The sequence below is a fragment of the Jaculus jaculus genome, chromosome 1, assembly GCF_020740685.1.
Source record: "Jaculus jaculus isolate mJacJac1 chromosome 1, mJacJac1.mat.Y.cur, whole genome shotgun sequence".
Taxonomy (NCBI): Eukaryota; Metazoa; Chordata; class Mammalia; order Rodentia; family Dipodidae; genus Jaculus; species Jaculus jaculus.
The window spans coordinates 11,832,528-11,855,244 of record NC_059102.1 but is presented as its reverse complement, the minus strand read 5'-3'; the positions used below and the strand labels follow the sequence as shown (position 1 = coordinate 11,855,244).

Below are 22,717 nucleotides of genomic sequence, written 5' to 3'. Positions count from 1 at the left end.
GGCGCATACATGTGGAGTTCGTTTGCAGTGTTAAAGGCCCTGGTGTGCCCATTCTCTCTCCCTCCCTCCCTCTCTCTCCCTCCCTTCCTCCCTCTCTCTCCTTCCCTCTCTCTCTTTCTCTCCCTCTATCTGTAATAAATTAAAATAAGTAAAATCTTTAAGAAAATATCTTTTTTTTTAATTAATTTATTTATTTGAGAGCGACAGACACAGAGAGAAAGACAGATAGAGGGAGAGAGAGAGAATGGGCGCGCCAGGGCTTCCAGCCTCTGCAAACGAACTCCAGACGCGTGCGCCCCCTTGTGCATCTGGCTAACGTGGGACCTGGGGAACCGAGCCTCGAACCGGGGTCCTTAGGCTTCAAAGGCAAGCGCTTAACCGCTAAGCCATCTCTCCAGCCCTAAGAAAATATCTTTAAAAAGAATTTTTATCTTCCTACTGCCTAAGTTATATCAGAGCTACATAAAGATAGAGCTAGTCATGTCATAGGAGAAGGGAAAAAAGGAGAAAAATGCAAGATTAAACTAGAGTCTAACAGAAAAATGTCCCCTATCTGGCAGGCACACATTGATGCCAACAAGGCACTCTATGAGCCTCAACCTCATCTTGTGTAAAATGGAACACCTAAACAATAGTGCTCTGTAATAAAGATTAAAGCTGGATGACAGAAATTTTATTTTTTCCTCTAGATGAAAACTTTTCTTTTACAAAACTTGAGAGGACATTAGCAATCATCTCATACAATTACTGGAAAAACCAAGGTCCTATTAAAGTAGTAGATTTAGACACATTTAAAATAACATTGAGGGCTGGAGAGATGGCTTAGCGGTTAAGAGCTTGCCTGTGAAGCCTAAGGACCCCAGTTCCAGGCTCTATTCCCCAGGACCCACGTTAGCCAGATGCACAGGGTGGCATATGAGTCTGGAGTTCGTTTGCAGTGGCTGGAGGCCCTAGCACGCCCATTCTTTCTCCATCTGTCACTCTCAAATAAATAAATAAACAAAAAGTAAAATAAAATAAGAAAGTAACATTGATCATACAGCTATCACAATCACAATATAAAACTCTGAAAGGGGCTGGAGAGATGGCTTAGCGGTTAAGCGCTTGCCTGTGAAGCCTAAGGACCCCAGTTCGAGGCTTGGTTCCCCAGGACCCACGTTAGCCAGATGCACAAGGGGGCGCACGCGTCTGGAGCTCGTTTGCAGAGGCTGGAAGCCCTGGAGCGCCCATTCTCTCTCTCTCCCTCTGTCTTTCTTTCTGTGTCTGTCGCTCTCAAATAAATAGATAAAAAAATTTTTTAAATATGTATTTAAAAAAAAGAAAAACTCTGAAAGAAGGTGGAAGCTCTATCACTCTAAGGCAACCGCAGTCACAGCCATATGTCTACGTGTCTATGACCCTATGTCGTCTTTCCACTTAACTGTGCCTCAAAGCAGTACTTCTCATGATCGCATAACTGTCTTCCCAAGACTGTTATTAAATGAACACTACCCAATCATCTGAATCACTCCCCACTTATCATCTTCAAAAATGAACATCTAACCTAAACTTTTTGTTTTGTTTTGTTTTGTTTTGTTTTTCAAGGCAGGGTCTCACTCTACCCCAGACTGACCTGGGATTCACTATGGAGTCTCAGGCTTGCCTCGAACTCACGGCGATCCTCCTCCCTCTTCCTCCCGAGTGCTGGGATTAAATGTGTGTGCCACCACGCCCCTAACCTGAATTTTTATGTTCCTCTCTTCTTGGACTTTTGGCTAAGATCAAGTGTAGGATCTGAATGCGTATTTTCTAGGCTACGTCGTTTTCTACGAGGGATGACTGCACATTCATGCCACATTCTCGATTTACCAATCATGACACAGCAGTCAAAACAACACGACGCGTTGGCAGACTACCAAACCCACCTTCCCTAAAACCCTGGGGGACGTGCGTGCGGGCTTTGCTGGGGTCGCCGTGGCTGGAGGGATGACGCAGCACGCGACCCCGAGGAAAACATGCAACAGATGGGGTGGGGGACACTCGGGGGCCCAGACCCGCAGCACTTTCTGGACGACACTTTCTCGGGGGACGGTCGTGCGCGTGCGCACGCGCTCACACCCGCGGCATCCAGCAGCAGACCCCCACGCACAGCCCGACGGTCTGCACGGTGCCCGCTGGGTGCATCTGCCCGGCGCTCGCCGGGTCTCCTCGGGGCGCCCGCAGCGCGCGGACCCGCATGCTCCCCGGGCCCGGAGCGGTTCCCGGGGCTTCTCTCCGGACGCTCCGCGCTGACAGCCCCGGCGTGCGCGCCGGCGCCCCCCCACCCCCCGGCCTTCCCCGTCCGGGCTGCGCGCGCGCCCGGCTCGCTCACCGTTGGAGCGACTGCCCGACTCATTCTTGCAGTAGCCGCAGCGGTAGAAGTCCTCGCCCTCGAAGTACTCGACGATGCTCGGCGACGGCGCGTTCCACGAAGCCATGGCCCCGGGCCCCCCTCGCCACCGCAGCGCCGCCCGGCCCCACCGGCCGCCGCCGCCGCCCCACAATGCAACGCGCCAGGCCGCCCGGGCGGCGCCGAGGCTCGCGCGAAGCCACTCGGCTGCCCTCGGGCCTGGCCTGAGCCGGCGCCGGCCGCAGCTGACGCCGCCCGCGCCATCTTGACGAAGGGCAGCCCGCCGCGATTTCCGTTCCTTCTCCGAGAGGGGCCGTTATCCGCCGAGCCGGTGAGGCGGGCCGGGAAGGGACGACTGGGGAGAAGGACGCGGGTGCCGCGACGTCGGGACACTCACCGCACGACGCCTTGCCCTCCGCGGAGCCGCAGTAGCCGCAGTGGTAGCCGGCCTTGAGGCCCTTGTAGTCCACCAGCGAGGCCATGGCCGCCGCTGCGGGCCTTCGGGGCCGGGCCGGGCCACGCCTCTCGGTGCTGGGGCCGAGTGCGGCGGGGCGCGGGGCCCGGGGCGGGAGGGCGGAGAGCGAGGCGGGCTCGGGCCGGGCCGGGCCGGGCCGACGCTGGGCCCCGCGGCGCGACGCACCTCGCCGGGCCCTGCCGGCCGCCCCGCCCGCCGCCGTGGCCTCGCGAGCTCGAGCCCCTTCCAGACCCGAAATGCCCGGGGGCCCTGGAACTGGACGTCCCTCCCTTTACGGAAACTACCAGCGAGGGCTAGTCGTTGTGTACCCCAAACTCAGTGTCACAGGCAACTGGGTTTTTTTACAATATTTTATTTTTTTATTATTTTTATTTATTTATTTGACAGAGGAAGACGGAGGGAGGGAGAGAATGAGAATGGGCGCCCCAGGGCCTCCAGCCACTGCAAACGAACTCCGGAGGCTTGTGCCACTTGGTGCATCTGGCCAACGTGGGAGGTGGGGAATCGAACTTCAGTCCTGTAGCTTTGCAGGCAAACGCCTTAGCCGCTAAGCCATCCCTCCAGCCCTTATTGTTAATTTGACAGAGAAAGGGGGGGGGGGGGGCATGCCAGGACCTTTAGCCACTGCAAACAAACTCCGGACGCTTGTTCCCCTTTGTGCATCTGGCTAACGTGGGTTCTAGGGAATCGAACCTGGTCCTTTGGCTTTGCAGGCAGCCGCCTTAACCACTAAGCCATCCCTCCAGCCCTGCATGCAACTGGTTTTAAAGGTGGAAATGTAGAAGTTATTAAGTTAAAAAAAATTGAAATTATTACTTCAAAAGAAATTTTTACAGGTCAAACCGAACATTTACACAAGCTGATTTCTCAGCGCATGAGCCTCCAGTTTGTGACCACTATTTAATAGGGTGTGTGTGTGTGTGTGTTTTGAAACGAGAACAGCAGGTGTCCTTTGTCGCTCTTCTGCTTGTTTGCTTGAGAGGAGCTGCTGTATTTTCAAAGTGGCCAACAAACCCCAAAGATTCTTCTGCAACTGGCCTTAGCTGCTGCCATTACCCAGCCCTGTAACCACTATTTTTTGTTGTTTTGTTCGGTTTCATTTTGGTAGTCTCACTCTAGTCCAGGCTGACCTGTAGCCCAGGCTGGCCTCGAATTCACAGTGATCCTCTACCTCTTCCTCCAAGTGCTGGGATCAAACCAGGGCTACAAGTAGGCCTGACTTAACCAGTGTTTTAAAGAGCATGACTTACGACAAAGTATAAAAATGAGTGTGAAGAGAAAGGAAGGGAAGAGGGTACTTAATAGGTTGATATTGTATGTATGTAAGTACAATGATTGTAATGGAGAGGTAATATGATGGAGAATGGAATTTCAAAGGGGAAAGTGGGGGGGGATTAACATGGGATATTTTTTATAATCATGGAAAATGCTAATAAATAAAATTAAATTTTAAAAAAGGGGGGAGGGGGTATTACCATGGGATATTTTTTATAATCATGGAAAATGTTTAATAAAATTGAGAAAATAAATAAATAAATAAATAAAAATAATAAAATTTTGTATGAAAAAAATGAGTGTGTACCCCTAATAGTGTAATATTAATTTTTCTCTTGGGGTACACTTATAAGCCTGTTTGGCCTCAGAGTTTTCCTTGTCAACAATAAGCCTAATTTTTTAAAAAATGTTTTCCTTTATTTGCAGAGAGAGAAATAGAATGGGCCTGCCTTGGCCTCTTGTCACTACAAATGAGCTCCAGACACATGTGCCACTTTGTGCATCTGGCTTCATGTGAATCTTGGAGAATTGAACCTGATAGCCTTTAGTAAGTGAAGTGAAGTAAGTGAAGACAAAATAATGAAGCAGGATTTTTTTTTTTTTGAGAGAGAGAGAGAATTAGCACACCAGGCATGCTTGTGTCACCTTGTACATCTGGCTTACATGGGATCTGGAGAGTCAAACATGAGTCCTTAGGCTTCAGAGGCAAGCGCCTTAACCACTAAGCCATCTCTCCAGCCTGGAATTTATTTTATTTATTTGAGAGAGAGAGAAGAGGGGCACCAGGACTGCTAGCCACTGCAAATGAATTCTAGACGTATGTGCTCCCTTGTGTATCTGGTGGGTGCTCAGAAATCGAACTAGGTCCTTTGGCTTTGTAGGCAAGTGCCTTAATCACTAAGCCATCTCTCCAGCCCTAGAATTTATTTATTTATTTATTTTATTTATTTATTTATTTATTTTTGTAGGTAGGGTCTCACTCTACCTCAGGCTGACCTGGAATTCACTATGTAGTCTCAGGGTGGCCTTGAACACACAGTAATCCTGCCAATGCCTCTTGAGTGCTGGGATTAAAGGCATGCACCACCACACCCGGCCTTTGGAATTTTTTTTTTTAACTGTATAGAACCCGGGATGACCTGGACTCCTCCTGCCTCAGCGAGTACTGGCATTCCAGGTGTGCACCACCATACCTAGCTACGGAAACCGTTAAATAGTTTATGTATTTATTTGAGAGAGAGTAGGCATACCAGGCCTTCTAGCCACTGCAAACAAACCCCAGACATGGTGCCACCTTGTGTATCTGCCTTACATGTGTCCTGGGGAATCCAACCAGGGTCCTTTAGGCTTTGCAGGTAAGCGCCTTAACCAGTAAGCCATCTCTCCAGCCCCAGTTTCAGTGTTCTTGATCCCAAGGCCTGTTGTGCTGTAGGTGTAAATGGTCACATTGAATAGGCACATCCATTCTGTTCTTCATGGCAGGTTTGGCTATTTCCAGACCTTTCCTAGACAAGCTTTTGAATGAAAGCAAGGGCCTCTGTGGAATGGGGGAAAGCAGAATGCCATGCTCTGGCTTTTTGGTGATTTCTTATACAGTAGTCCTCACCCCAATCCACAGTTTAACTTTTAGCCTCTCCAATCCAGAATTTCATATTTATTATTTATTGAAAAGCAAGGGAAACCAGGCTGGAGAGATGGCTTCGCGGTTAGGGCTCTTGCCTGCAAAGCCAAAGGACCCAGGCTTGATTCCCCAGGGCCTTTGTAAGCCAGATGCACAAGGGGACACACAAACCTGGAGTTCATTTTCAGCAGCTAGAGGCCCTGGCAGGCGCATGCTCTCTCTTTCCCTCTCATAAATAAATATAATATAAAAAAAAATGAAAGGGAAATAGTATGGGTGTGCCAGGGCCTCCTTCTAGTGTAAATGAACAAGACACATAAGGCCATTTTGTGCATCTGGCTCTACATGCCTACTGGGAGATCAAACCCAGAACTCTCAGGCTTTGCAAACAAGGCCTTTAACCACTGAGCCATCTCTCCAGCCCTCTCTTTTCTTATACAGGAGCCCTTCCTCCGATCCATAATTTTACTTTTCGTGATTTTTCATCCAAAAGTAATGTATGTAAAATTCCAAAATAAACACCTCATAAGTTTGAAGTTGAGCACTGTTCTGAGTGGGATGATTAAGTTTCTGCTGTCCCAGGTTCCCCGCCTAGCACGCGCGTCATCCTTGTCCAGCAGCTCCCTGAGTCACTGAGTCTCAGGTGAGTGAAGGTGCAGCGCTTGGGCTCCAGCAGCCCGTGTTACTTACAGGCACCAGAGCATGAGAGTAGGCGTACTGGTCATCTGGAGATGCAGAGGCCGTCCCTGGCCTGTTTTAAATGAAAAGGTGCAATACTTTGACTTACTAGGAAAAGAAAGTGATCTTGTGTTGAAGTTGCTGAGCTCTACAATACAGTAGGATGTTATGAGAGCGCCTGCAGTCCAAACTGAGCCAAAGATCAAAAGCCTAACTCAAAAAAAAGATTACATTCATATACTTTTATAACATAGTGTTAAAATTATTATTGGAGCCAGGCGAGGTGGTGCATGCTTTTAATCACAGACTCAGGAGGCAGAGATAGGAGGGTCGCCTTGAGTTCAAGGCCACCCTGAAACTCCATAGTGAATTCCAGGTCAGCCAGGGCTAGAGTGAGACCCTACCTTGAAAAACAAACAAAAAAAGTTACTGGCTATTGTTGCTAATCTCTTTATTATACAAAATTTGTAAATTAAACTCAATCATAATATGTATAGTATAAGAAAAAGAGTATATGGAGGGTTCGATATTATCTGTAACTTCAGGTATTCACTGAGGGTCTTAGAAATGTATCCCCCTCAGAAGAGAGACTAATCTCCTTTTTCACTTTACTTCACACCCACCCTGAGCCAGGGCACTCCATGCCAGATTTGCACAATAATAATGAGAAGATCTGAAGTCCTGGGCATGGATATTAATTCACCTGATTTTACAGCAACTTCATAAGACAGGAATCATAAACCAGAGAAGCTGAATAGCTTGTCATTCAAACAGTAAGGGACACAGGAGGAATAAAGAGTCATAAAAACTTTGAAGCTATGGGGCTGGAAAGATGGCTCTGGATGAGCCACCCTTCCCCATGAAAGCATGACAGCCTGAGGCCAGTTGAGCTCAATTTCTCAGTACCCACATGAACAGCTGAGCATAGCCACATATTTCTGTAACCCCACTCTTGTGAGGAGCAGATACCAGGGAGTTGCTGGAGTTCATGAAAAATGGCAAACTCTAGAATTAGTAAAAGATTCTGTCTCAAGGAAAAACATAGATGCTTGATGGGGAGGGGGAACATCCACTGTTCTCCAGCCTCTGCAAGCACTTGCATGGGTGCCACACTAGAACATACATACACATACTACACACACACACACACCCCTGCAAAACATGAAAACCTGAAGAGGAGAAGAGATGAGTAGATGCTCTGGAACTGTGTGGGGCAGTGGCTCCTGGATATCTATTTTGTTGAAGGTCACGGGCAGTGTCCATCTTCCAGCCCAGATGGGGGCAGTGCAGCTAAGCTTTGGCTAGTTTCCTCATTGGGGGCCAGGCTGAGAGAGCACCATCAAATTGTCCTTCTAAAGTTACATGTAGCTCACACCTATAGTCCTAGCTGAGGTAGGAACTTGAGGCCATCCTGGGCTACAGAATGCTACGTTACCCTGGGCTAGAATCAGACCCTGTCTCAAATAATACGTGTGTGTGTGTGTGTGTGTGTGTGTGTGTGTGTGTGTGTGTATGTATAATCTTTGATGTTAATAGAGTTGTCTTTATTTTCTTGACCAAATAAAATGTTGGTAGTACTCTGTTCAGTCTCAGTAACCTTGTCTGTGTTACTAGATGTGATATCTAGTCTGCAAAACCCAAGTGTGCCTCTCAGTGCTGTCCCTGGGACATGGTGATAGCAGGCCTGTGCACTGAAACAGAATGAAGTGAACCACATTCTCCTTTCCCTCCAAAGAAGAGATGTCACACTCGACAGGACCTGAGTTAAGACAGAGAGACAAGAGACAGGTAACCTTAGGGCAGCAAAGGGGAAGACCATTGTACCCCTGGTAGGACCAGAGGCACAGACGTAGAGACCAGGACTGGATGTCTCAGGTGGCAGTGGCAAAAGGAGCTTCGAAGATGCTTTCCTTTGGGGGCCACTCGAGATCTAGGATGGACCCATTTCACCTCTGTCAAAACCTGGCATCTTGTGGCTATTGAGCACATGAAATGTAGCTAGAGTCACTGGGGAACTGAACTGTTTTGTGTTATTTCAATGTAAATTTGACATTTACAGAAACGACAAATGCCAACCAGTTGATAAATGTCTCCCAAAAAAGCTATACATAGACATATTATATTCAGACTGTAAGAAATCAAAGAAAATTGTTAAAGAAACCAGAGGAAAAAGAAACCTGTCTAGAAGATCGAGATGGCTGGACTTCTCTTCAGAAACCATGGAAGTAGGAAGAGAATAAAATTTCAAAGTATGGGGGGAGGGACTTCTTTATCCAGAGAAATTACCCTTCAGAATGAGAAAAGTACAGACTTCTTCAGACATAAGAGAACTGTGACCCAGTAGAACTTTGCATGAAATGTTAAAAGTTTTAAGGAAGAGGGAAAAGAGTGCCAGTCTGATTTTTCAGATCTGCATAAAGCTAGGAAGAGCCCTAGAGAAAGGAACACATGGGAGTAAAATCATTTATAAATCTTATTGGTCAAATATAATGACTGATTCCAAATAACAGCAACTAGTGTTCAGTAATTCCAGCTTATGTATCAGCAGTGTGTAATTGTATGTTCAGAAATGAAAGACAGCAGGGCTATAAGGGGTGGAAGTGTTTGACACTTGTAATACCCATGAAATAGTAGTTATGAAAGAGAACTTGGGTTGTGAGCATACTGACAAATAAACCAAAGGGCAGTCATTTTCAACAAGCCAGAGAAAATAAGTATAGTTAAAATGCCTAAAACAGAAGGAAACAGAATCATAGTACATGCCTGACTGACGATTACTAAGTGAATAAAGTACTTCTTGTGCAAGTCTGAGCACCAGCAACACCTGTGTAAATGGCCAGAAGGCATGGAGGCCGGGTGTAATCACAGTGCCTGAGAGTGCAGACGGGATCCCCTGGCCAAGCTGACAAGCCGAATGATCCAGTTCTGGGTTCTGTAACTAAGAGACCTTGCCTTAGTAGATAAGGCAGAGAGACCATCAAGGAGGACAGCCAATGTCAGCTTTGACCCCTACATACACATGTGCAGAGATGTGCACAACTCTCAAATATACAAACTTGCATATATACATGCATATTACATGCAAAAAAAAAGAATACAGGACAAGAGTAGCCTAAAGAAAGCTAACAACTATAACTATTAATCCAATGGTGTCAATATTTCAATGGTCTCTACATCAAAAAACAAACTAAGGAATCCAGGCAGGGCAGGCAGCCATTGGGGCAGATGTGTTCTGGGTGCTCATTGGGGTGCCACTTCCATGCGAGGAGGCACTGGGCAGGGCAGGGCACAGGAGAGCCTCTGGGAGGGCCCCTGCGAGACTGGGGCTGCCAAGTGGTGCCCGCTGCACTTGTGCCCACAGCTCTGACCGAGGTCTGGGCTGCTCCTGTCACCCCACCCAAGCCTCGGGAACACTCAGGTTCCATAACTGAATTTGAACTTGACCTCAAGGGGTTTCATATTTTGGATTAATTACTGATTACTTCTTCGGACTCAGTTCTTTGCTTTGGGCTCAGTTCTTTGGGAGTCATTTTGAGGCAAAGAAATTGTACCACAGCCTACAAGGAACACGGCCCATGCATCCGCATTCCCGGCTCTGATGAACAAGAAAAACAAGAGATTTAAGGTTTATAAAGTTCTGGTCTCTGTGGGCAGAAGTAGATGGTTTGTCTTAAGGAGATATGCAGAGTTTGACAAACTGCAACACATTAAAGAAACAGTTTCCTGCTATGGCCCTGAAGATTGCTACCAAGAGAAGATTGGCGATAATTGTGAACTAGATGTTACTATACAAAGACAAGCAGGACTGAATGAGTTCATTCAGAACTTCGGTATCCAGAACTGTACAACCATGTAGATGTCCGAGCACTCCTTCACATGGGCAGCCCAAGCATCTAATCCTTCTGAAGATGATGAAAGAAGTACTCAGAAGCTACCCTGAACTCACAGAACATCACCCTGGGACCAGCTGGAAATCCTTGTGCTAAACCAACTGACTTTGATTTTTTTTTTTTTTTTTAAGTGATTGGAAAGGGCAGCTTGGGCAAGGTTCCTCCTGTAAAACAGCAACTAGGTGGGAAATTTTATGCTATCAAAAGTGTTACAAAAAATAATTGTCCACAAAAAAGAGCTGAACATAATGCTCTTGAGAAATATGAAATGTCCACTTTTGGTTGGGTGGCATTATGCTTTCAAAACAACTGAAAGCAATTAGACCTGTTATCTTAACAGACTTGGGGCTTTGTAAAGAAGAAATTGCTATTTGAGATACCACCACGACCTTCTGTGGGACAGCAGAGCTCCTCGCCCCGGAAGTGACCAGAGACCAGCCGTGGCAACACTAGGTTGGGGTGCTTTGGCGCTGCTCGGTGTGAGGTGCTGGATGGGCTGTCTCTGCTCTCCTGTCAAGGCGTCACCGAAATGTACAATAATGTTCTTCATAAACCCCTAAACTTGAGACCAGGAGGGAGCCTCACAGCCTGGTCCATTTTAAAAGAACTAGAAAAAGGCAGGCAAAATTGTGTGCCAAAATGATTTTCTTGAAATTCAGAATCATCCATTTTTTTGAATCACTCAGCTGGATTTACTTTGTACAAAAGAAGGTCCTGCCACCATTTAACTCAAATGTGGCTGGACAAGATGACATCAGAAACTTTGACACCATATTTATAGAGAAGTGCCACATTATCCGTGTGTGTCTTCTGACGACTAGTGAACCCATGCACTGGAGGCAGAGGGTGCATTCTTTGGCTTCTCTTTCGCGCCTCCTTCAAAAGACGGTTTGTGAACAAGTTGCCACTCAGAAACCAGCAAACAAATACCAGCCTGTGGATGGGACTGAATTTTTTTTGTGGGAATATATTCAAATAAGTATAACAGTGTATCACTTTTACATGTAATGGTGAAAACTATCAATAATTATTTTCTGCTATATGCAAAAGAATAGGGCATTTTGAAGAACTAAGTTTTAAATGAAAATCCGCCCTCTAATTTGACTCGAGGTCCTCTCCATGGGAGGGAATTCTGAAAACCTACAACAGGGGTAGCCATGAGCCCTTGGGGTGTAACGTCTGCTGCTGTCTGGCTAAATGTACATACTATGCTCACCAAACTGCCCAGTAAGCACTTCTCTTAATGTTCATATTCATATATTATTGCTATTCTCACTTTTGGTTAGAGAAGCTTCTCTTTTCAGATGACAGTGACCTTGGGATGACTCAGAAGGCATCATGGTGCTGGGAAGAAGTGACAGAGGAGTACTCAGCACTGCAAAATCTTTATCACACCTTCCATGGCTCAGGGTCCATTGTGGAAGAGGTGGCGGAATCTTAAGAGTCAAAGGAAGGGTAGGACTCCTTACAACATGATCCTGCAGACACAAAATGGCCTAAATATCCATGACCTCACAGTGCCTGACACTACCTACACAAGACCATCATAATAGGAGAAAAGATCATGACATCAAAATAAAAGACTGATTGAGAACGGGAGGGGATATGATGGAGAGTGGAGTTTCAAAGGGGAAAGTGGGGGGAGGAAGGGAATTACCATGAGATACTGTTTATAATTATGGAAGTTATCAATTTAAAAAATTGTATTCTTAGCTGGGCGTGGCGGTGCACGCCTTTAATCCCAGCACTTGGGAGGCAGAGGTAGGAGGATTGCCGTGAGTTCAAGGCCACCCTGAGACTACATAGTGAAAACCCGGCCAGAGTGAGACCCTACCTTGAAAAACCAAAAAATAAAAGTAAATAAATATTTTTTTAGAACTTACTATAGGGGCTGGAAAGATGGCTCGGGGTTAAGGCACTTGCCTGCTAAGACTAAGCACCTGAGTTCGAGTCCCCAGGACCCATGCACAAGGTGGTGCATGCGTCTGGAGTTCATCTGCAGAGCCTAGAGGCTCTGGTGTGCCCATTCTCTCCCTCTCTCTCTCTCTCTCTCTCTCTCTCTCTCTCTCTCTCTTCCTCTAATAAATAAAAATTTTTTTAAATTAAAAAAAAAAACTTGTTAGCAGTATTCTTTTTTTCTTTCTTTCTCTGAGTCACTCTAGTCCAGGCTGACCGAGAACTCAGTAGCCCCAGACTGGCCTTAAACTCACTTAGATCCTTCTACTTCAGGCTCCCAAGTGCTGAGACTAAGTTTGTGCACCATCACTTCCACTTTTCTTTTTGTACTTACCACAAAGAAAACAACTCAAATTGTCTTAACCTTGTGTGAGAGCAAAGCCTCCTAATTTATTTCAGCCAGGTTTATCAATGTTATTTCCCCTATCAAGCTTCTTTTCACAAGTGAAACAATTTATGACACAGTTATAAATAAAGACAACTTTTAGGCCCGTGTGTTTCTTCTTATATATGTAAATTTTTTTGTTTTTGTTTTTTCATTTTCTGAGATAGGGTCTCACTCTAGCCCAGGCTGACCTGGAATTCACTATGTAGTTTCAGGGCGACTTCGAACTCACAGTGCTTCTCCAACCTCTGCAGCCCTAAAGATCACAAGTCATTTAAAAGGAGGCTAGGTGTTTAAGAAATAGTCCCCTCTACTTTCTGACCACCCACAAACGGGAGTCCACTTCCAGCCAACAGATTATGTCTTCATAGAACACCTCACAGTAGTCTCCCTAAAGGTTAGTGATGACACAGAAAGTGCTGACTGCTTTGTGTTGCCTTAGAAATCAGCCTAAGGTGTCCTCAAGGGCCAACAGTGGGTATTTGAAAGTCAAACGAGGCCAGCACTCTGCAGAATACAGGAGATGAGACCACTTAAGAGCACCTGAAGGGAGCTGAGGTTGGGAAGGGAAGGGAGAGAACATGAAGCCAGCCAGGGACAGGGCCAGTGCGGAAGCCAAAGCCAGTGAGGGAAAGCAGCACAAGACACGCGCAGCACAAGCACCCCCAGGTGCTGAGGGGCCACCATGGCAGCAAGGAGCAGTGCAGGCTGACACCCCGTGGCCTCCTGTGGTGACAGACTCCGAGTGGCTGGGTCTGAGTGCAGAGGAACAGTAAGTTTTCCCTCCCCCCAGGACACAGGCAAGAGAATGTTGACATCTGAGAACCAATGCCCTGGGGTCACCCAGGGAACATTGGATAGAACCCAGGGTCATTCACTCTCCCCTGGCTTGAGTGCCAACCTCAAGGTAGTCTTGAAGACTTGGTGATCTACTTGGGCTTATAGTGCAATGTAAAGAAATGTTGCTATGGAAACTAAAACTGTTAAGAGGTATCAGAAATGAGAAAAAGTGGGATGGAGAGATGGCTTCATAGTTAAGGCGCTTGCCTGCAAAGCCCAAGAACCCATGTTCGACCCTACAGGTCCCACGTAAGCCAGCTGCACAAGACGATGGAAGTGCACAAGGCCGCACAAGTGCACAAGGTGGCGCACGCATGGGGTCAGGCTGCAGCAGCTGGAGGTTCTGGCACGCCAGTTCACTCTCTCACACACAAAAATTACAAAAAAGGAAGGAAGGAAAGAAGCCAGGCGTGGTGGCGCACACCTTTAATCTCAGCACTCAGGTGGCAGAGGTATGAGGATCACCATGAGTTCAAGGCCACCCTGAGGCTCCATAGTGAATTTCAGGTCAGCCTGAGCTAGAGCAAGAGCCTATCTTGAAAAAAATAAAATAAGAACAACAACCAATATTCTTCAGTTCTTAAAAAATTCTTGTTACTGAGAAGGCAGAGAAAACTTTTTATAAACCTTAGTTAGCAAACATAGAACTTACTTGCTCACGAATCAGGGTAATAAGAGGTCACATGATATGTGCATGTGACCATGCTGGTGCTAAGGGACAAATTTCCCTGCCATACATTTTCACTCTAAAACTTACCCAATTATTTTATAATCTTTATAAACTTTAAGTGAAAATCATGAAATACACTGGGCATAGTGGCGCACGCCTTTAATCCCAGCGCTTGGGAAGAGGACTACGTAGTAGGATCGCCATGAGTTCGAGGCCACCCTGAGACTACATACTGAACTCCAGGTCAGCCTGAGTTAGAGTGAGACCCTACCTTGGGGAAAAAAAAAACAAAAAACAAGAATCATGAAACATTATACTTAGGTAACTGTTCTAGGATTGTAGGAAATCATTTCTAATGTCTACTTAAAATGGGCTTACCACCATTGAAATTGTTCTTATCAACAAACACTTAAGTTCTTGGAGACTGGGGAGATGGCCCAGTAGGTTAAAGCACTTGCTAAGGGAACATGAGTACTTATAGTCGGTACTCAATATCCACATTAAAAGAACAGGCATGGCCATGCCTGTAACCTAAATGTTGAGGAGGATAGAGACAGGAGGATCAGCCTGTCTAACAAAAACAGGGAGCTCCAGATTCAGTGAGAGCTTCTGCTCCAGGGAAATAAAGAGGTCGAGAACACCCAGTGACCTCCTCTGGCTTCTACGTGTGTATGTGTGTATGGGGGGGGGTTCATCTGTGCATATGCATATACCCATGCACACACACCACATAACACAGTTTATGTTCTCACAATACATAAAAATAAGTTTACAGTATCTGAAATAGCGAGTCTTCCATTTCCAATGTTAAAATAAAGGTGATCTTTACTTATACCGTTTAAACGTTAAGCACAGAATTCCACCTGGTGGCACACAGAAATGCTTTCTGGTACACATGAAAAATATGTTCCAAATCAACTCCCTAATGTAATTTATTCCAGAGTCAGTTTCCTGACACCTTTCTCCAAATCCTAGTATAATTTCTCTTTTCTTCTAGACTGGCCTGGGCTAACAGTACTGAAGACCCTCGGATTGCAGTAGGTCCCTGTTCCCCACTAGAAAAGAAAATTAAGGTGAGGAAATACACTTGCCATGAGATTTGGGTTCAGTAATGGGATTATGAGCTTGTCACAGAGGTTAAAGGGCGGAGGGCTGAGGGAAGTGCATCGCCTGCTATGTTCAGTTCAGCACCTGGTTCTCTGAGCATGTGTCCCTCCAAGGGTGTGGTCTAAGGAGGTACACTGATTCTAAACAAAGGGATATCACAGATTATAGTGTCAGGAGGAATTGGGTTTTCTCTGAGGAAGTGGCATGTCAGCCCAGATCTGAATATTGCAAGTATGAAGATGCTGGTCAGGGTGCTGGTGTTCTTTGGAAGAGAATCAGGACTCAACAGTGGAAGGTGCAGGAGTATTAAGTGAGCTGAAAGATGTTTCAAGGTTCATTGGGGCCAGGGTATATCTGGGGACTCTTAATAGGTTCCCTTCTCTGGTTTTATGCAGGAACGGGGTCTAGTTAGGTTTACATAGTTTAAAAAGAAAGAGGAAGATTGGCTGCAGTGATTGTTTGTGAGGACATGGGAGCAAAGTGGAAACTCAGATAACTAACTGGGCTAATACCCTGGGGCAGGGCAGCAAGGTTAAATAAAAAGAAAAAGTGAAAGATGAAGTTGGACAGCATTGAGGTGGAAACCGGAGGAAGAAGCAAGTGAAGCTGTAAGTGGATGGCGAGCGGTCTAAGGGAGAGGAGGCAGGGCAGCGAGGGGCCTGGATGGCCATGCTGCGCCGTCCTGCTTCCACTCCAGGGCAGCGCGAGGCATGGGGAAGGCCGCCCTGTTGAAGCGGCATCCATCCAAGGAAGGCTAAGTGTAACTGTGCGTGGTCTTTCGTGATTATTTTTCTCTGCTATATTTGCCTGCATTACATTTAAAGGACAGAGCAGCAAGGCCGACGGAGGAGATGGAGGCAGGTGGATGGCTGGGTTAGCCAGAGGAGTCCATCCTGGGAAGTGGAAGTAAAAGTTTCAAAGAGGAGAGTGGTCATCTCTGTTCAGTGTGCTGAGAGGCCAGATATGATAGGAACCACTGGTTTTCTCCTTGGGATCACTTGATGTAGGCAAGAGCAGCCTTACAGAAGCAATGAGGAATGGATATCCAACTGCAGGGGCTGAGGGACCATGAGGTGAGCAACTGCAGTGGGACTGTAGGGGATTACTTCAGGGAATTCTGTGACATGTGAGCAAACGGGTATAAGTCAAAGTTGTGATATACATACATATATATATATTTTTAATTTATTTATTTATGTTGACGGAGTGGTCCAATGGAAAATCCTGACAAGGCAGGATCATTGTACAGTTGAGATCCCTGAAATTGGAAGCTCAGTAAACACAGCTGGAAGAATGGGTTTGTGGGAAAAAGGCGATTAGGGTTCTCGAGAAGGAAGAGTCTGGACAGATGCTGGGTGCTGGCTATGCAGTGGGGAGAGGAGAGTGCAGAGTGACAGCTTCCATTTTCTCAAGAAAGTCTAGCATCTGCACCTAGGGGTGGGAGGGGAGGAGTGAGGAGGCTTACAGCCCCAAGCCGGGAGTGCCAGGCAGGGCTAGCAGTCCTCTTGAGATCTTGCTGTGGACATGCCATCAAGGACATCCAACTGAAAAAGCTCTGATTACTCCCTTTGACAAGCATTTAGGTGGCTCCCATTCTTCACGAGTGAGAAAACTGTTAGTCCAAGAGTTTCAACAGGAGAATGAAACACTTGATAAACTTAAGGCCGTATCGTTTGACTTCTGGTTTGCTAAAACAGAGAGCTACTACCATCAGCAGTATCAAGAAATGAAGATGAATCAAGCACTGGACTACAAGATGAACCTGGCGCGTGACATTAACAGAGAGGAAGAGAAGAGGCCACAGAGCAGAAAACCAAAGGGCGACAAAAGCTGGGACTGTGTCGTGTCGAAGCGGGAACTGAGTCACATAGAGAAGCACATCCACAGAGCCCAGCTAGCGCGCAGCCTCAGAGGCCTCAGATACCCGCTCCTCTCCCAAAAAGTCCCCACCGAAATACTTTCCCCAAAGTCATTAACACTGGAGGACAAAAAGAATGTAAATATCCAGACAGCTGCAACCAAAAAGCCCAAAGTCGCTAGGGTAAAGGAATGGATAAAAAAACATAATGACCGCATGACCCGAGGGAGAGAGCTCAGCGAGCAAAGGCACGCTCAGAGAGAAGCTCAGAAGATCCCCAGTCACGTCCGTCCTCTCTTGAAACCTCAGGTGCAGAAGAAGGGGAAGAAGGTAAAAGAGCTGGAAAAAGTCACAGCTTACCCTATCTTCCAGCCTTCCAAGGACTCACTTATACAAGTGACTATTCTGAGGGAAAAACTAAAAGAGGATAAAATTCAAACCCCGCTCCAAAGGGATTTCTTGAGTGTGCCCCCATTTTTTAGAAGCCAACTAGAGGGAAAAAAATTTAAATTATTTTCTTGATTACTGTATTTTTTTTTAATCAGCGTGTCTTTCTAGTAGTTAGTGCAGTAAAACCATAAAAAGTAGACAAATAAAAGGGGAAAAGAACAACTCTAGACATGCACTTGGAAAACTACAGTGTCAGCCACAGGTTGTATGATTCCATTTGTCCAAATGCTTAGAGCAGATGTATAAGCGGGAAGGAGGGCAGCCGCTGAGGAGGGCTAAGAGGTGAGCAGGTTCCGTGAGGAAGGAGTGGCAGCTAATGAGCAGAGTGGAGCAACAAATGCTCTCCATAGACAGTAGCGGTGCCTGCACATTGCGTGAGTGGATGTTACACAGTGACTCCACTTTAACGATGAACTGGGTTGTACGTGAACTCGCTGTCAACACAGGCGTTTGGCAAAAGGAAAGAAATGCTGCAGTTCAGAAGAGAAAGGGGCCTGTAAGCGCAGCGAAGGACCCGACCACCTCCGCGGCTTTGACACTGCCAGAGCCCCACTTCTTAAAACCGGAGAGGACGTGCACAGTCGCTAAAGCACTGGCTGGCAGTCTGGAGAAGACCTGAAGGACAGAAAGGAGAAGACACTAGAATAGGTGTCTGAGCAGTAATGCGGACAAAACGGACAAAGTCACAAGGCCGGGTGGAAGTGAGTGACTGGTCAAGGTACGTGGTGAAGGGCTCGCGGGGGAAGGAAAGAAACCCTGGGTTTCTGTCTGAGGAAATGTGGGGAAAGAACCAGGACAGTGATTTTCATATCTGGGGAGTAGTGTTATAGATTCTTAAAATAGCTCATGTGTCATCCAATACATTTGTTGACATTTATTTACTTCTAAAAGAAGTTTAGACAACATAAAGTTTTTTATCTTTTATTTTATTTTTTGGAAGCAGAGGTAGACAGAATTAGCACACCAGGGCCTCAGCCACTACAATCTATCTCCAGACGCTTGCACCACCTAGTGGGCATATGCAACCTTGCATTAGTCTCGCCTTTATGTGTCTGGCTTATGTGGGATCTGGACAGTCAAATAGGGGTCCTTAGGCTTCACAGGCAAGCGTCTTAACTGCTAAGCCATTTCTCTAGCCCCAACACAAAGTTTTAAGACTGTTCCAGATAAAAATGTGATATAAGTCAACACAATAAGACAGTGACCAGGAGAGGGGGAGTCAGGGAAAGATAGACATAGAGAATGTTAAGTCAGAATGCACAATTTCACATTAAAAAAAAAAAAAAATACAGCCTTTAAGCTGGGAATGGTGGCTCACACCTATAATCCCAGCACTCAAGAGACTGAAGTAGGATTGCTGTGAGTTTGAGACCAGCCTGGGCTACAGATTGAGTTCCAGGTCAGCCTGGCTGCAGGAAAGCCCTGCCTCAAACAAAAACAGGAAAACAAAAAGTAGCGTAACACTCACCCAGTTAACTGGTGGTAAAGGAGGTGCCACTCGTCCAGCCCCTGTCTGAGCACAGATAGGACACCCTAAGTGATTCGTGATTGCAGAAGAGGTAGAAAAGTAGCTAGAGTCAGGAACAGGCATCTTTTGAGAGATGAGTATAGTTAAAGGGTAGACATAGATACAGTCTCTTAGAAAGCAGGAAGAATCTTAGAAAGCAGACAGAATCGAGAGCCTTCCACAGAAGACAGCCTCTGCCCCTGACGTCAGAGGGAGAGAATGAGAAGTGAGGAAAGAAGCAAGCTGGGGGCCGGGGCAGACAACATCTAGGGCTAGCCGGAATGTGCAGGGGCATGGGCCGAGTGTGCCAGCACGCAGCAGGGTGACGACAACTCGGTGCTGCTGGGCAAGCAGTCCAGCCTGGCTTGCCAGGGGATGGAGTCATTCCCTGCGTGGGTATCAGGTCCTATGAAAGTGCTGATATTTGACCATTTCTGACCTACAGAAACAATAGTTTCATGTGGTATAACCTGTTGTCTTGGCCAGCTAATGTGACAGGTCGAGATGGAAAATGAACTGTAAAGGGCCATCAACCATTAACAACCAAAGTAACCCTTGCAGTGGGACAGGACTAGAAAGAGGAGGAGCCGTCTCCAAGAGATTTAATAAAGAGTGACTTCAGCCATCTGTGAATCTGGCAGTGAGTTTCCTTTAATCAAAGACAACCATGACAAATACATCAACTATCAAAAGCTACATTTTACTAAAAACAATCTGTCTTAAAACATTTGATCATACATTATATACAATACATGCTGCTTTCTTTGTGATACTTCACTACCCAGTCGAGTCCTAAAAGAGGGAAGAAAATTGCTGGTTAGTAGTTGATAACAGATCCACAGTTCATGTACTACACACAAGTGAAGGGTAGTAACTAGGCCCTCCTGAGAGAGCAGGGACCAGCCTACTCCACATTATATATCTCACATCCGCTCTCTCAGCTCCCTCAAAATAATCTGATAGAAATAAATTCTTACAGAAAAGAAGTTCAGCTCATTGAAATATATATGAAGAGTTTACATCAAGTACTTTAAAAGCTTATTTTAATTTTCAAATATAAGACACTTGAAGCAAGAAAAGCAATAGTGATTATCAAAAGCTCAAAAACAGTATTTTATAGATAGAGATCTAGATACGGAAAATGAAGCTGAATGAGAGGAGGTGATTTCCCCAAGGTTTTTAAGTTCAGGGCAGATCCAACAGATTCCTACCCACAGCTATTTTCAGCATGGAATACCAGATTAACTACTAAGATTTCTTTCTACAAATGCTCCCTACATAAAAATGAAGGTTTGTTCCATAGCCTAACTCAAGTTTCTGAGACGGCCATTTACTATAACAGTCTAAGGTCACTCTGTCCTAACTCATCCTGTGTACTTCAGTAAGTCAATCAATGCACATAGAACAACCCTGGGGAGGCTCTGCGTGTGCCTTATCTGACTCACTGATTTGTTAGGGAAAACAACCCAAAGCAAGACAATTCTCCTGTACTGCTCTTCACACAGGGGCCCGCGCAGACAGGAGCTTACCCCCCCCACCCAGCCTGCCCTTGCTCTCACCACCTTCATAGTTCTAACCATGGGGCACTAGAGGGAGACAAACACTCAGATTTCACTGGAATGAGGAAAAAGCATGGTGTGGACTGCCAAAGAAAACTGTGTGGTTGTCATGTAGAACATGTTACCTCCAGCTGCATCAAGTACTCAGCCTCTGCTGGCTCTGACTCAAAGCAATCACGGGCTCAGAAATCTCAAAGGTTTTCACGATCTCCTGATGGGAGGAGAGAACACTGGCTGTGAGGGTACAGAGATGGAGTCAGAGGCGGGACACCAGAGGGGCAGAGCCTTACCTCCCAGTCATGATAACTCAAAGCTATGATTCCTTGACTCCTGATTTGGGAGTTGTGGTCAATTCTCTCACTTTCTTCATTAATATTAACGGGCTCTATTTGAAAGACAAATGTTTCTAAGGGTTATCAGTCAGAACAGGAAATATGAACAATATGAACTGTTAAGAACAAAACTTGTCCTAAGAAGATACTTATTAGGATTTCATGCAGTTGTGCTTCAATAGCAAGTAATCCCATTTATTTTCCACTTCAAAAGACAAGTAGACTTTCACGCGCTAGACTAGAGATCTCTAACCGCATACTAACCACACAGCCCTGGTAAGTCCAACATGAAACAGATTATCTAAAGCAACAAGTGACCACAAAGGAATTTCTTCATTCTATACTTGGAAGGACATAAGTAACGGAGAAAGCAAAATCATACACTGAAAATGAGAGTCACTGATGCTCAGGGGGAGAAGAGCTGGCATCTAGGGGAAAATGGTTAAAGAAGAAACTAGCAAAAGTAACTGCAACTATACACTTTCTAGTTAAAATCCAAGAAGCGTGAGCTAGGGAGATGGCTTGGCAGTTAAGGCACTTGCCTGCAAAGCCAAAGGACCCAGGTTCGAATCCCCAGGACCCACATAAGCCAGATGCACAAGATGGTACATGCTTCTGGAGTTCATTTGCAGCTGCTAAAGGCTCTGGTGTGCCCATTCTCTCTCTCTCTCTCTCTCTCTCACAGTCTCTCTCTCATTGCCTCTTTATCTCTTTCAAATAAATAAATATATTTTTTAAAAAATCTAGGGAGAAGCCAGGCGTGGTGGTACACACCTTTAATCCCAGCACTTGGGAGGCAGAGGTAGGAGAATCACCATGAGTTCGAGGCCATCCTGAGACTACATAGTGAATTGCAGGTCAGCCTGGGCTAGAGTGAGACCCTACCTCGAAAAACCAAAAAAAAAATTTTTTTTAATAATAATCTAGGGAGCTTGAGAGTAGGGAAGATAACTCAGCAATTAAGGTGTCTGTTTGCAAAGCCTGATGACCGGGATTCAATTTCCAAGCCACCCACATGAGCTGGACCCAGAAGACTGGCACAAGCATCTGCTGTTGAATTGCCACGACAAGAGGCCCTGGCACATGCACATACATGCAAATAACTTATTTTAGGGGATATTAGCATTTTGAGCTATTAATGATTGATTGATCTAAATGTATGTCCACATGTATGTATGTATGTATGATGTAGGTGGGGGAAGGTGCAGGCCATGGAGTGCACGTGTGGCAATCAAAGGACAACAGATCTGTGCTGATGTTTTCCACCTGCTTTTGAGACAAGCTGCGGCAAATAAATGCTGGTGCCAATCTAGCTGTCCTGTGAGCCACAGCTCCTCCTGGCTCCACCTCTCATTGTCACGGGTTGCGTGCCCACGTCGGGATCACGGGTACATGAGCTGAGCCATTTGCATCCAGCTTTACATAGGGGCTGAGGAACTGAACTTGGGTCAACAGGCATTTCAACCAAATGCCTTTAACTACTGAGCCCCACATTTATATTTAATATTCATCTTTACAAGAAATATTGAAGCTGGGCGTGGTGGTGCACGCCTATAATCCCAGCACTCGGAAGGCAGAGGTAGAAGGATTGCTGTGAGTTTGAGTTTGAGGCCACCCTAAGACTCCATAGTGAATTCCAGGTCAGCCTGGGCTAGAGGGAGACCCTGACTCAAAAAAAAAAAAAAAAAAAAAAAGAATTAATGAATTAGTGACACAGAAAGTTTTACACCATGACAGTGTTTTCAG

General features: G+C 46.0%; 2 protein-coding genes and 1 pseudogene across 6 annotated transcripts in view; 1 reads left to right on the top strand and 2 right to left on the bottom strand.

The window, feature by feature from the left end:
- Ate1 (arginyltransferase 1) overlaps positions 1-2,851 on the bottom strand; it is a 157,146-nt gene extending 154,295 nt beyond the window's left edge. For 3 of the 5 annotated variants that reach the window (XM_045149491.1, XM_045149500.1, XM_045149526.1), the window contains exon 1: positions 2,351-2,484. In XM_045149491.1, coding sequence (XP_045005426.1) covers positions 2,351-2,456 — 106 coding nt within the window. In that variant the 5' untranslated portion in view covers positions 2,457-2,484. Of the gene's footprint in view, positions 1-2,350; positions 2,485-2,765 lie in introns of those variants that run through there. The other 2 variants (XM_045149515.1, XM_045149510.1) reach the window with 1 other exon arrangement.
- LOC105944061 lies at positions 2,849-11,203 on the top strand (annotated as a pseudogene).
- An 8,506-nt stretch (positions 11,204-19,709) lies between these two features.
- Nsmce4a (NSE4 homolog A, SMC5-SMC6 complex component) overlaps positions 19,710-22,717 on the bottom strand; it is a 19,349-nt gene continuing 16,341 nt past the window's right edge. Inside the window, exons 9-11 of the mRNA XM_045141602.1 lie at positions 20,930-21,024; positions 20,765-20,850; positions 19,710-19,872 (exon numbers count right to left, since the gene is read on the bottom strand). Coding sequence (XP_044997537.1) covers positions 20,776-20,850; positions 20,930-21,024 — 170 coding nt within the window. The 3' untranslated portion in view covers positions 19,710-19,872; positions 20,765-20,775. The remainder of the gene's footprint in view (positions 19,873-20,764; positions 20,851-20,929; positions 21,025-22,717) is intronic.